The sequence below is a fragment of the Haemaphysalis longicornis genome, unplaced genomic scaffold (genome assembly GCF_048455015.1).
Source record: "Haemaphysalis longicornis isolate Haplotype H1 unplaced genomic scaffold, Haemaphysalis longicornis Haplotype H1 scaffold_3, whole genome shotgun sequence".
Taxonomy (NCBI): Eukaryota; Metazoa; Arthropoda; class Arachnida; order Ixodida; family Ixodidae; genus Haemaphysalis; species Haemaphysalis longicornis.
Genome location: NW_027526335.1, coordinates 125,468,495 through 125,482,709, shown reverse-complemented (window position 1 = coordinate 125,482,709; position 14,215 = coordinate 125,468,495). Strand labels below are relative to the sequence as shown.

Sequence of the window (14,215 nt, the reverse complement as noted above, 5' to 3'; positions counted from 1 at the left end):
CGTCGACGTACAGGGTAATGGGGTGCGAAGCATGGACCTTGTAAGTTGTGTGGCCTTGGCCCGGGCAAGGCGGAGTTCTTGATGGAAGGCAGGATTCATGTTCCGTGGGATGGGACCACACTGTAGCGGGATCGGAGAGAGTCGCTCAAACTGACCTTATGTCCATGCTGCGTAGCAAAGGAGATGCCCAGTTTTGTTAAGATGGAGCCGCGGTCGTATCTCTGTACGGTATATGACAATATGCTCTACGGTTTTCTGATCCTTGCCACAGCATACAGAAGTTTCGTCCTATTGCCTGTAGATAGCCGCGGGTATGCCCGTATTCTCAGACACTTCGCCCGTGCTTCAAAATGCAATGCACTGCCTGGCGTATTGCCATAGAAACCTTCCTTCCTGATTTCTAGTTTCTCTGTTCTATAAGCCTCCAGGGTTTTTTCACTTCCATTTTCTGTACCAAATTTACCGTCTCTCCTTCCCTTGCCGATACATAAGAATATGGCGCCTCTAGCGGTCATTTCACCATCTAAGGGTGATGGAACTCATGTATGGGAGCAGGCATTGGGAATAAAAAGGGCAACGTTCAATGTATGTGCAGTTTGTTTCGGTTTCGGTTCAAAACTAAAATAATACTCCATAAAAACGCAAAGCAAATTAAGGCAGTGCTTACCATTTCGTTATTTTGAAATATGCTTAATAATGACACTTACATAAATTTTATGGTGAATAATTGATGGAGAACGAAGTTCGGCCTATGAGTTCGGCAAGACTTGCACATTTGCATTCAAAGTTAACGCCAGTGCTGCACTGACACAACCTAATCCGGAGGTGGTGCACCTGTGCTTGCACCACTTGCACGACGCTCACGCGCAGTAAGGAACACGACGCGAGTTTCAAACAACGTTGGTGGTCTGTTTGTTGTTGCGAACCCGCTGGCGTGTGTGCGCTTGGCGAGGGCGGATTCTTGAGGCACCCTCGTGCGCGACTCATGCCCTCTTACTCCTTCGGGAATTCAACACTCGACTCCGGCACCGCGTTCTGTGTGCTTTCCTCTCACCTTCGTCGGCAAGCTGGCGAAGCAAGCAATGTGCTGCAAGTAGCGATGCAGAAGGACGGACAATGAAAGCCAAGTTGGCGCTGTCCGCGTCTTGCCTTGAGCGGACGTCTTCCAAACTTGCCGGGTTGGGGGTGCCGTATCGTCCCAAAGTTACGGCGGTGTTTCGTGCTTGCTGCTCCATACACCACCTCCGTCGTTCGCAAAATGCTGTCAAAAGACTGCGTGTTCCGTGCGTCCAGAAGTGCGAGTGACATGCGGTGACAGCCAGCTAACAAGCGCTAATTCGCGCCCCGTTCCGGCCGCCCCTCGACTTGTCTTCCGAGGCGGCTGCGACAGCGTTGTCACTCACGCCGAGAACTCCGTAAGCGCACTCACACGAGTTAAGAGACAGCGCGAGCTTCCTTTCGGGGTCACCAGATCCCATCGCATGCTCGGAAATGAAGTCCTGCGGCGGGCCTAAGCGTTTGTATTTCCTCGTCAACCTAATGCTCGCTGCGAACATCGTCTCTGGCGAGCTTCGGCCAGCTTATTACAGCGCATACTCGGCGGCGGCCGCGAGCGATGCCCGCGCGAAAAGGCACGACAACGCCATAGACAAGGTAACCCCGACGCCGGCTTCGTCGAACATCACTACTGTCAGCGCTGCGTCGGCTGCGACCCACGGAGAGACTTTTCCCGCCACCGTGGTTCCTCCGTCGTCGCTGGGCGGGGACGAGGAGCGCGAGTTCCGGCAGCTCGTGGCCGACAAGGGCCGCGGGGGCGGCAAGGCGCACGGGGTGCTTGTGGGCGGCGGCGGCCGGCACCACGCGACTCCGCTGGACCACACGTGGCCCAGCCCGGAGAAGTGCGTGCGGCCGGCCAAGTGCGAGCCGCTCATCAACGCCTCCTGCTTCGGCGCGCCGCTCCCGTACACGCACACCACCATCGAGCTGGCCAATGATTCGTCGTCGCAGTTCGAGATTCAGGTGGGCTCCTTTTGCTGACCTTCTCTGCTGGGAGAAAAACTCTACGAACGCCGGGAGCCGTATCAGCTGGCGGTACCTGAAAATGGCAGCGTCGCTCTCAGTATGGCATATAAGAACTGTAGTGACAACTCATCAAGGAGTTGGGTCTATGCTGTATTCCAAGCTTCTTTGCTATGACACCCTTAAAAAGAAACTGTGATGGCGTCTGCTTACCGGGTGGTTGCACATGGGTCTGTCAGATGTTAACGGCATGACGCCATTTTTTTTCCCCTGTTACCTGAAGGCCGATGACTGTACAGGAGGGATTAAAAAAAATATGAACGGAGCACACATCCTCCGATGCATGCCACACCGTCAGGGCGTTTGAGAGTGTTGCCTGCTATTGAGGGAAATGCTTCATAAATAAACAACGCCGGTAATTTATTTTGAGGTGTCTTTTTATGGTCTGTCGCCACTGAGCATCCTGTTATCTACTACATTTGGAAGTCAAGCGCGCAGCAGGCTGATTGCAGCTAGCATGATGCCCTTCAGCGATCATCTTGCTCAGTGGTGACACGGCGTGAAAAGTCGCCTTAAAATTTACAACCGGCATCGCTTCTTGATCAAGCATTTCCCATAAATGTTGGCCGCACTCTCAAACGCTTTCGAAGAAGTGCGCATGCGCGTAGTTGACTGACTTTGCAGTCTGTGGCTTCTGGCGGCTTGTTTCCCCGACATCAGGTCAGCAGGGGACACATCTTCAATCAGGGGTGGAATTCTCAGTTTTGTCCATTTCATGTCCGTGTGATGATTTGACCGAGGATCATGCAGCATGAGTTCAGTAGAAAATGTGCACATGTGGACGGAGTTTGTTTAACGGGATGGTACTTGTGACTTACGTAGGAAACCAACAGGACAATAACAGGCAGGGTCAATAAGGGGTTGGATTGAGGAGAACGCAGAGTTCACGAGCAGTTCACCAAAATGTCTTAGCCTAGAAAATCCGTGAGAGGTCACGCAAACGTCCAGGAGAAGGAATGGGCTCACGTTCCGCAATGTTAGATGCTGCCCTCGCAGCGAAGATTGTGTAGCTGGAGTGGTTGTTGTTGCGTTAGACATCAGAGAAGTGCACAAACAGGCCGAACAGTTCGGCCACGCCGTGAGCCCGATCCTGCACTGTCAGGACCGACGAAGCTGGTAGCCTTGAAGTGTGAGTTGGGGCAGGGTGCCTGTGCCATGACGACGGTTCCCAGAGGAACCCTGGACCCTTGGTGGTGGTTGGCGACGGCATTGCATACGTGTGACCTGTGGACCAGGTATCCAATGTGGCTTCTGCCACTGTACTGTGCCTTGTTCCGACCACTTTGCTTCTGGGTTGCGTTCCAGTGTCCTCTGCCTGCACGCACTTCATGCAACACTTCTTTGTCCTTTTTCTCCAGCCACCACTTTGTCACTCCAGCCCTCTGACTAAAATCTTCCTTTCCTCTTTTTCTTTCTGTAAGTTCATTTGTGCGGCTACTCTCTTCCATAGCTATTCTATCGCAGCCTGTTTCAAAAGGTTCCAATTCAAGCGGGCCCTGATTGGCCGGAAGCAGATGACTTGGATGTGACACAGCACAATCAAGGCTGGGGTTCGGTTTCTGTGCATATCATTGGTCAGAGGCTTCGCAAGTACAACTACGTCCGGATTGAAATGGACGCGAATGGAACTTTTTGAAATGAACACAACTCGTAGAGTTCCGCTCCAGATGTTTGCCTGCTTGGTTGGCAGGTTAGCGGTTAGGTACTTCTAGAGAAAATGTTCCCTGTCCCCACCGTCCCTGCCCCCATTTCCTCCCCAGGAGCGTCTGGAGCTGTGGGCGGGCCTTCGGCAGATCCCCCGCTGCTGGGCGGTGGTGCAGCCCCTGCTGTGTGCGGTGTACCGGCCCCGGTGCTCCGACGGCCTGGTGACGCTGCCCAGCCACGAGACGTGCCGCCTGGTGCGGGGCTTCTGCCGCCTGGCCGCCCTGGGCGCGGACCAGTGGCCCTTCTTTCTGCGCTGCCAGCACGAGGAGGGGAGGACCTTCGCCTCGGGATGCAAGGTGGGGGGGGCCCTTTCACGCTATCATCTATGCTTCTGTTATTCTTCAACCCTTTAAATGTGCATCCGAGCATCTAAAGGGACCATGAAGACACAATGGAAGTTTGGGTCTTAAAAACAATAGATTTGTCTCGATAACAATGATACCAACTTTATCGCACACTTCAAAGAAATAATCGAGGTATACTAAAGAAAACATACAAAGCAATGGGGACCCCCTAGCCACTTTCCGCCGATTTCTCTATGACAGGGGTCTCAAACTCGCGTGAGTGAGCGGGCCGCAGTCGCAAAATTGAGTCCCCCAATGGGTGGGACAGCGAAGAAGGTTGAAACGAAGGGGGAGGGGGGTTAACAAAATGTCAGCTAATGCTGTAATGATGAAGAAACAGGAACTTTCCCACATCCTTTAAACACACCGGGTCGTTTATGAATGGAATTTAGCCTCAGGATTCAAGAAATATTTCGATACCAATCTCCAGGATGACTAAAATCTGGACTTTAACAGGACGTGCTGTTGGGCTAGTTGGTACATACTGAATGGGAGGCTCAGCGCAAAAAAGACGAGGACGATGGCAAACGTGACAGGCGCTATCATGTTTGCGCTTGTCACGTTTGTCACGTTGCGCTTGTCAAGCGCCTGTCACGTTTGCCACCGTCCTCGTCTTTTTTGCGCTGAGCCTCCCATTCCAAAATCTGGACACCAATTCTGGAATATAAAATATTTCTTCCACAGTGACGCTTCAACGCATGGCATTTGCATTTTGTGCACTCTAAAAAAGAAATAAAAATAAATGATTGAAGGCAGTCATGAGCCGGCTGGGCCCGCATTCGAAAGGTGTGCGGGCCGCATGTGGCCTGTGGGCCACGTGTTTGAGACTTATGCTCTATGACATCACAAAATCTTGTTTGTGCAATGGGTGGCCGCCAGCCAGAACCATACCAAGAAATGTGACTGGGGCATTGTAGTGGGGCCTCCAGTTCGCACTTGAAAGCTAAAGCGCACTTAACACAGTGATAAGAATGTTCTTAGTGCCTGCCCATATTACCTCACTCCTGCCCATATTACATTATTGCGGTGGGAAATTTAAAAGTTTTTCAATATTTCTTGCATTTTTTCGGATAAAAAAGTCTTCTGGGGCTGGCAGGGAGCTCAGTGAGCTAACAAAGTTTATTTCTTAAAGTTGAACAAGCTTGTATTGCGGCTTCATGGCCCCCTTAAGAAGCAACCACGTGCAGCGAGTTTGGTGAGCAACACGAAAAACATAACTCAATGAGTAGAGTAACCAGCTAGTGTGGACGACAGGGACAAGCAAAAAAAAAAAATCCCGCCATCTCCACGAAGTGAATGATGATGAGAGGGGCGAAGCTAAAATGCTTATCGGTGAAACCGTGAAACATTGTTATAGGTCTTCTTGACGGCGCGCACTATCTGAATGAGTGAAGGACATAAGGCGCGTTCGTAGCCATGCTCGCGTCTCAGTTTGTAGCGCAGTGGGAATTGCGCCACGCACCTCTCGTCGCGGCCAGAGAGTCGTGGGATCGAAACCGGGCGCCGCCGCCGCGTCAAGACCACCACTCCTCGCTCGCAAAGCTTGAGACTTCCCACCACTCCGTTGACAAGTCCGTCGACGACGTCGATGTTTGTGGTGATCATGTAGGGCTTGTTTGGGACGATGAGAATCTCCATGGGTATGTTGGCAAATTGGGTGTGTGACATTTTAGCCACCTTGGTCGTCGCCTTCTTCAGAGCGTCTTGTGTCGCGTACCCCCGGTACGTGTCTTGAGCTCGCAGACGAGGAACGACAACCTCTTCTTCTTCCTCTCCTCCTTGTTGGGTAGCAACGAACGCGTTGAACGTTTCGACCTCTTCGTCCAATGTTTGGTTGGCCAATCCCTAGGGGCATCCTGCCACAATCATCATTAATGTGCCGGATACAGCAGCAACGAGGGACGGGATAGGGCCCGAGCAAGAGGAGCTTCGCCCCTAAAATAAATTAATACACTGCCACTGGGGGCAACAACAGCGACGAGCTATCGCCTTCGCTCATGTCTAGCTGGTCAGAAGGGGCCCACAAGCAAGCGGCAGCAGCGGGGGACAGTGATGGAGGCTGTCGTCTGCTGTGTGCATTAATTTACTTCACATGTCCCTGTCGCCCACACTGGCTGTTTACTGTATCCATATAGTAAAGTTTTCCACGCCGTTCACCAAAACCACCGCATGTGGTTACCCATTCGAACTTCTAAGTGAGCAATCTGAGCATTAAACGAGCATACTCATTCAGAATTTTGAACTTGCTTCCTGCCACTCTGGAGGCAAGATGTGAAAGAAAACTAGTTGAAGATTGACAAGGGGATCTTCAATTAATGCTCCCGCATTAAGAATGTGTGAGCATCTTACCCCTCTCCTTCATGAGCTTGAGAGTTGGCCTGATGCACACTCCTTGGTCCAGCTTCCTGTTTTGCCTTCTTGTGGCGAGCTGCGCTTCGGACGGATGTTTTTGTTTTACGGCCCTGTAACAATTTTAACTCCCCAATGCCTCCAATCATTTACCTTTCCCTGCTTAGGGGGAAAAAATCTTCGTTTCTTTTGGGTTCCAGTTATCTGATTACAGAAAAACTAAAGCGCATTGCCATGCTCTTGATAAAAACCAAAGGAAGTAAGGCTATGATGTCAAGCTCTCTCTGGTGATGCACCAAGTTTTGGCGAAAATTTGGATGGAATATGCCTTTAAAAGATGCCTATGGGGAAACATTCCCAACTATTCGGAATGATTTTCAATCGAATGTTGTACCTCACTGCAGTGGCTCAGTGGCTAAGACATTATGGTGGTGAGCCTGAGGATGCAACTTTGATCCCGGCCGCAATGGCCATTCTTCTGATGGGAACGAAAAGCAGAAATGCCTGCGTGTCAAGATTTGGGCGCACGTTAAAGATCCCCATGTGGTCAGCATTATTCCGGAGTCCTCCAATACGGCGTGCCTCATAGCACAAGCATTGCTTTGGTGTGCAAAACCCCACAATCTTTTTTATTCAATGCTGTACAGCTGGACGTGAGTGAATGCAACCTTAAATCACGAGGTTTAACGCGCTGAAGCTACGCTTGGGCTTGGAGGCATGTCCTGAACGGGGATCTTTAATGTGTGCTGAAATTTTGACACACCGCCGTTCTCACTCTTTGCCTTCATCGGAAAAGTGGCCGCTGCAGCTGGGAATCGAACCCGCGTCCTTTGGCTGAGCAGCACAATGCGTTAGCCACAGAACCACTGTGGTGGGTAGAGTGTGTGTAGCTTATTGTGCTGCCTTAATTGTATGTGTACATAAGTGTTGTTTGCTCTCACGCTTGCTGGTGTCACAGTTGTTTATGTCAAAACTACATGTACAGTGAAACCTTGCTATACCGTTCCTGATGGGGGTGGGAAGAAAGTACGCACTAATCGGCACTGTTTTATCTGAGTGCATTAGGTTAAAGGGAAACCGAGTCAGGGATTCGGCTTAACTACGTATAAAAAGAAACTTTGGCTTGTGCGGGTGCGGTTTAACAAAATTCCACTGTACTTTGCTCCTTCTTTCCTCTTGCCTCTCTTTTGCGCATGTCTTTCTTTTCTCTCCAACTGACCGGCTCTGTACAGAGGGACGACGGATTCATTGGGTGGCGATCTTTGATCGAATCCCCCCCCCCCCCCCCCCCCTCTTTCTCAGGACACAATGCGGGAGATCAAGTTCAACACGACAGGTCGGTGCGCGGAGCCCCTGGTGGCAGCAGCACGCGAGAGCAGCTGGTACCCCGCGGTGGAGGGGTGTGGCATCGGCTGCCGACACCCGCTGCTCACCGAGGACGAGCGCACCAGCATGCGCACCTTCGTGGGTGTCGTCGTCTCCCTCGCCACCGTGGCCTGCCTCTTCGCCGTGGTCAGTGTTGCTTGGCTCTTCACAATGCTAACCCTTGGTCACTCTTGTCTGACTTCGTGGATTTGTCGTCTCACGAAGGGCTGCTTTGTTCACATTTCATAGCAGCGTAAGGGCTGCCAAGTTGCATTTGGGCTTAGAGAAAGAGAAAGATAACTTTAATGACATGGAGAAGTCAGTTGGGCCTGAGCTTGGCTTGCTACTCCATACGGAAATGAAACAGTGAAAATAGGTGAAACGCGCAAGCACACAAACACCACCAAAAAATGCACTAAGAAAGGACAGAAACACTAAAAAACGCAGTGACACTCACTTAACACACACATGCGGTAGTTAAATTGAGGCAAATTGTTCACAGAACTTTGTCTGAGACACGTTTGTGGATAAAAGACAGCAAGGTCTTCGTAGCCCGTATCACAGCGACAGCCGAGTTTCTTGGTCTGAGCACATCACTAAGTGCAAGACGTGTCACGAACACTGCAAGTTTCACAGAGGGGGGAAGTCACTTGGCATACCTTGTGCTTGGGCTTAGCTTACCTGAGAAGGTTACTCTGAATCAGTGTTGTTGAGCTAGCCTTTGGACTTGCAAGGCAGGCAAGGTAGTCTTTGTAGTGGAGTGCGCAGCGCTCCTATCATCTTCGAATTCTACCCGTCGGTCCTATCATCTACCCGCCGCGGTGGCGCAGTGGCTAAGGCGTTGCGCTGCTGAGCACAAGGTCGCGGGTTCGATTCTCAGCTGCGGCGGCCACTTTTCTGATGGAGGCGAAAAGCAAAAAGGCCAGTGTGTTCGAGATTTCGGCGCACGTTAAAGATCCCCAGGTGGTCAAAATTAATCCGGAGCACTCCACTACGGTGCGCCTCATCGCCTGCGTTGCGTCGGCACATTAAACCCTACAATCAGTCAATCTACTTGTGTGTGTCAACACAGCTGAGTAAAATCCCAGCTGGCATGAATCATTAGGAGTTGAGGAGAAATGCTTGTATTATCTGAAATGTTTGCTGAAAATTAACTGTGCCATCACAGAGGAGCAAAGGAAATGTGCACCTGGTGTATGTACTCAGACTATTTAGTCCATTTGCATAATCAAGCCACGCCTTGCGTTGGCTGGGGAAGATCGCACATTCCACTGTAGCCTCTCGGAATGATACTTAGCCTTCGTCTGGGGAGAAGAATGCGACCGGGAGCCATATTTTGTAGATGCCACCGCTGTTTTACACTGTGCCAATGCAAAGGGGGTAACAGTGAACAACAACAACAACAAAAAAAAGCCTTTATTGGCGGTCATCAGCTTATGTACAGTGTGCACTGTGCTAGTCGCACAAAAGTTTGTATACTACCAGTCCTTGAAAACCAAAGCATGAACTTAGACAGGGACAGAGAACAATGCCAAACACAACGCTGGTGTTGTTCTTTTTCTGTCCCTGTCTAACTTTGCACTTTGGTTTGTGCTTCAGCTCGTCTTTCCGTTTGCTTTTTCATTTATTCGTTGCAGATATACTTTCAAGGCTCATTGGGCACAACAAAAAGGAGGGGAAAATGCACAAGAGTGCGCAATACAGTAGAACAGGGGTTCTCAAGCATGTTGTTCCCAGGGGACCCTGCTAAGCTCCGTGAAGTGCCAAGGAACCCCCCCACCCCCCCCTCCGCTGCCATTTTTCATTCAGTTCACGCTACATTCACGTGCAATAAATTCAAAAGGAAGCAAGCTTGCTTGCTTTTGAATTTATTGCACGTTAATGTCGACTTTACGAGTGGCACCTATCTCGAAACTGGAGAAATGCGCATGTGGGTAATACAAGGCCGAGATTCAAGTGTAATAGTTTAACCTTGCGGCCCGTTTTCGGAGTCTGGCTGGCTACAAGCTGCTGGCAGGATTTATTGCGCAGCTCGCGCCTTTCTGTTACGCACTGAGATGTGCTTACTGACACTCGGGCATGAGTAATGGAGGTTCCTTAGATCTATCGCACCTAGGGTTTGCTATCTAAGTTACTTGTCGAGTGCGGAACCAGAGAAAATTTATCAGTGGCCCGCGGAACCCCGAGGAGGGGGCTGTGGAACCCCTAGGTTCCGCGGAGCCCACTTTGAGAAACCATGCAGTAGAACCTTGTTACAACAGGTCTGCTTACAACAGATATTTGGATACAACAGACTGATTTGCAATGCTTGGTTGGTCTTCCTATCTGTGCCATTGATTAAACTTCCTTTACTGCAGATTCTGTTACAACATACATTCGGATATAACAGACAAGTTTGAAAGGTTAACAAGTTCACCTTTGCATCTCTAAAGTGGACTTTTCAAGTGCAGGCAACCATTCATTTGTTAGGTACATTTTCAGAGTTTGTGTTTCTACCTCACAGTTGTGATCAAATGAAAACAATTTGAAACAAGTGTGATGTCCTCGCAGTCAAGTGATAGGATTTAGAATTTAAGCGCTATAGTGCAACAGATAAGATCCTTATATATGAAAGTTACCATCATTAAAACAAAAAAATGTATGCCCTCATACATTATAGATGGCTAAATCTCGAAGCCTAGCTATGAGACCTTTACTTGAACTTCATTTATATTAATGTGAAGACAATGAAAATGCAACTGTAGGTTGAAGAAGTGAAAGACATTAATAATAGTGTGAGTGAATCAAAAGTTTGAGGGGGTTCAGGAGCCCAGCAAATGCAAGAAGAGTCATGCATGTGATTTCGTGATGTGCTTCACGGTGTCGCAAGAGGATGAAACTGCTGAAAAACCCAAGTCATCCTGAAGGTTTCTGTGCCTAAAATACCAACCGGTTTAAGTTGTAACTGAATCTCGAGAGACGACCGACATACTTTTATTGTGTGATTTGTTTTAAACAGTTGAAAAGTCCAAACTCTTGTTATAACAGACTTCATCCATGATTCCGTAAAAGCCTGTAGTAATAGTATTTGAATTGTTCATACTTCTTTTATAGCAGACTGAGATCATGATCACTATCATGGTCTGTTGTAACTAGGTTGTACTGTATTATAAAATAGCAAAAGAATACAATGCACTATGGTACGAAAAGACTATGGTATGGCGTTATGTGCGGCCTTCTTGAACAGGGTTGTATCGATGTTGCCTAGATTGCAGCGGGGAGGTTGCTCCATTGACCACTTGTTTTGGGAATAGACAAATCATTATACAGGTTAGTACGACAAGATGGCTGGCCGACTTTGCACCTGTGGTCCATTTGGGATGAGAAGTGGCAAGTGGGCGGAGGGTGGGTAGTTGGTTGTTCTTTTAAGGTTGGATAATGTTGAGGTAATAATTAAGATAGTAAGGTTGCCAGCATTTAAGCTGGAACTGTTAAGCTCGAAAACACCACAACTGCGTCATTGTGCTTCTGGACAGGCACTGTCTCACACAAGCATTCCTTCTATGGCTTTCGCCAGATGTGATAAGTGCTGTATGGTCCCCTTTTCCACCGCAGTGTTGTGGCATGGGGGTCTGCCTGATGTGTGGCTGTCACGCTGATTTCGCATGACGTATGGGGGATAGTGTGAGGCATGGCTTCGATTGTCACAAAACAAGTGGCCTTTCATGCTGTGGACGCGGCCCGTTTCTTTGGGTAATCGTATGAGAGCAAAAGGATGGGAAGTATTTGAAAGGGACTCAAGCAAGGCGCTAGTTTTGAAGTGGCCAGGACAAAGCAAGCTAAAGGTGCTATGCATGGTTGATGCAAGCCAGCAGGAACCAGTAGGCATACACAGTCACAGTTTAGGCGTACTCATTTTTGCCCTTTTTTCTCCTTTAGTGTGAGGAACCAGTGCTTACAAGCTCACAATTTTTTGTTACACAGCACCTGATCTAAAGGTACAGCAATTAAGCCAGCAGCATGTCAAGTTAAACAGTCTTAATGCGTTAATAATAAAAGTTAAAAAAGTAATATCCTGAGCCCATTGGCCTCGACACCCTTGTGCCACTAAAACACACATACCACTACAAGAGGTAATGCCTGAACCGTGGCCTAACTGGGGACACTGTGGGCAATTTTAGGACATAGCTAAGGGTAGAACTAGAGAAGAGCAGTTAGTCTACAAAACAGCAATACCCAGAGTGGCTGAATTGGTGAGGGGGAAAAAACTCATCCTCCAAAACCCCGTGGGTGCTTGCGTGCAGCTGACGTTTGTGATTGGCTGGCGGGACTCGCGCCAGTACCCGAACGTGATGGTGTTCTACATGAACCTGTGCCTGCTGTTCATGTGCGTTGGCTGGCTGGCCCAGTTCCTGCCCGGCGCCCGGGAGGACATCGTGTGCCGCCGGGATGGCACACTGCGCAGCGGAGAGCCCAGGTGAGAGGATCGATGAGAAAGCATTGACGAAGTCGTTGAGGGGGTTATGACACCAATTTTCAGGGTTAATATCATTGTGCAATTCGCTCCCTTGACTCAACAGGAAAACCCGGGCAGTAGTATCAATGGTCTGCGATGCGTGGAACATATTTTAATATGACCTCATTTATCGCGCCGACAGAACAGGTCGGGGAGTGGCGTGCATCAAATTGACATGAGCTTCACGTCACCCCGTGGTAGGGAACTGGCTGACGTAGCTGAGGTTCTCCAACGTGTGGCAGGAACTCACGACGTCACTTCACACGGACAACTCGGTGAACAGAGCACGGCGCTTGCAGCGTTCATGAACTGATGGATGCAGCCACTGCTACAGGTGTCACCGGTCGGTGAATGGCACTCTTGGCAAAAAAAAGTTCCACGTGTGGAAAAGAAGCTAATGATGTAGACGAGAATAGGAATAAAAGTCTACATCCTCACCTCTTTTGGAAGCTGTCATGAAATATTCACCGTGATGGTGGGCCTAATGCCTTCTGGCAGTGCAGCTTAGGCCAACTTCTGCCGGCCGCCACAGTGTTATGTTGTCCATGCAAAACAGTGAGGTCACGGCATGGCTCTGCCATATGTGCCCTGTAAGCCCAAAGAAATGGAAACAGAAACGGACAATTTGTAGGCCATTTGATTTAACGAATTATTGCGCACTCAAATGTTTAAAGTGCTGCTTCAACATTGTTAGGCCATCTGGCATCGATAAGAGCAGTAGCAATGAAAGACTTGATGTCAATATTCCTTTAAGGGGGGACGCGGCTTTCAACTTCGGAAAAATGACCAAAACATCGTTTTTTTGAAACCCACATATTCGGCTTCTATGTTTCCTATTCTGTGCGTCTGCAAAGTTTTTACGCTGAAAAGCGTCGCAAAGTGGCATAAAAAAATATTGTTACGTGGCGGCAGATGACACGGACCATGTAGCGATGAAGCGATGTATTTACATAATGGTTAAAGAACTATTTACATAATGCCAAAACGGAACCCGGCCTGGCAGCGCTGCGCACCAGCTCTTCTTCGTTGTCACCATCCTTGGTGGTGGGCTATGGCGCCACAGGGATCGTCCGCCACGTCCCGTGACATCACCCCGCCGGTCGAAGACGACCGTCCCGGTCGACGCCGACGCCAGTTGGCGGATCAATGCGGATGAGTGTGCGATGAGAAATGCAGACGAATCGCTTGCCGCCATGAATGACGATGATAGTGTTGATTGATGCCTGGCCCAGCAACAGCAATGGCTTCAGCCGTGACGAAGCGCCAAAGGTCCTAAGGCCACGTCGGACGGAAGGGCGGGGGAATCCATCTTCGGCTTGTATGGGCACGGCTCATTTCGGCTTGTCGTCACTTGGGTCTTTCGGGCTGGGGACACGAGGCGGGGGACATCGTCGTGTGGTGGTCTCTGCTGGGCTGGGGCTGCCCGACGCGGCTTCGATATCCCTGGCGGCGACGTCCATACCGATGCGATGCGATGCTGGGACCAGGATGGGGATGACGAACCCGCACGCTCCACCAAATGTTACGTGGCGGCAGATGACACGAACCATGTAGCGATAAAGCGATGTATTTACATAATGGTTAAAGAACTATTTACATAATGCCAAAACGGAACCCGGCCTGGCAGCGCTGCGCACCAGCTCTTCTTCGTCGTCACCATCCTTGGTGGTGGGCTATGGCGCCACAGGGATCGTCCGCCACGTCCCGTGACAATATTTTTGTCAGGCGCGGTGACAAACTATCAGCGCAAAAGAGCGAAAAAACGGCAATTTTCGGAGCGCTCTATCTCCGCAACGGTGCCACCGGGCGCGGCCATTTTGATATGGTTAGATCGGCCGAGCGATTGTCTTTCCGGTTCTGCTCGTCTCTTTTATATTCG

The 14,215-nt window shown here is 49.8% G+C and overlaps 1 protein-coding gene across 1 annotated transcript in view; it reads left to right on the top strand.

Moving 5' to 3' along the window:
• The first annotated feature begins 847 nt into the window (after positions 1–847).
• Positions 848–14,215, top strand: part of Smo (smoothened, frizzled class receptor) — a 64,334-nt gene continuing 50,966 nt past the window's right edge. Inside the window, exons 1-4 of the mRNA XM_077704114.1 lie at positions 848–2,019; positions 3,840–4,079; positions 7,779–7,988; positions 12,125–12,297. Of these exons, the coding sequence (XP_077560240.1) occupies positions 1,492–2,019; positions 3,840–4,079; positions 7,779–7,988; positions 12,125–12,297 (1,151 nt within the window). The 5' untranslated portion in view covers positions 848–1,491. The remainder of the gene's footprint in view (positions 2,020–3,839; positions 4,080–7,778; positions 7,989–12,124; positions 12,298–14,215) is intronic.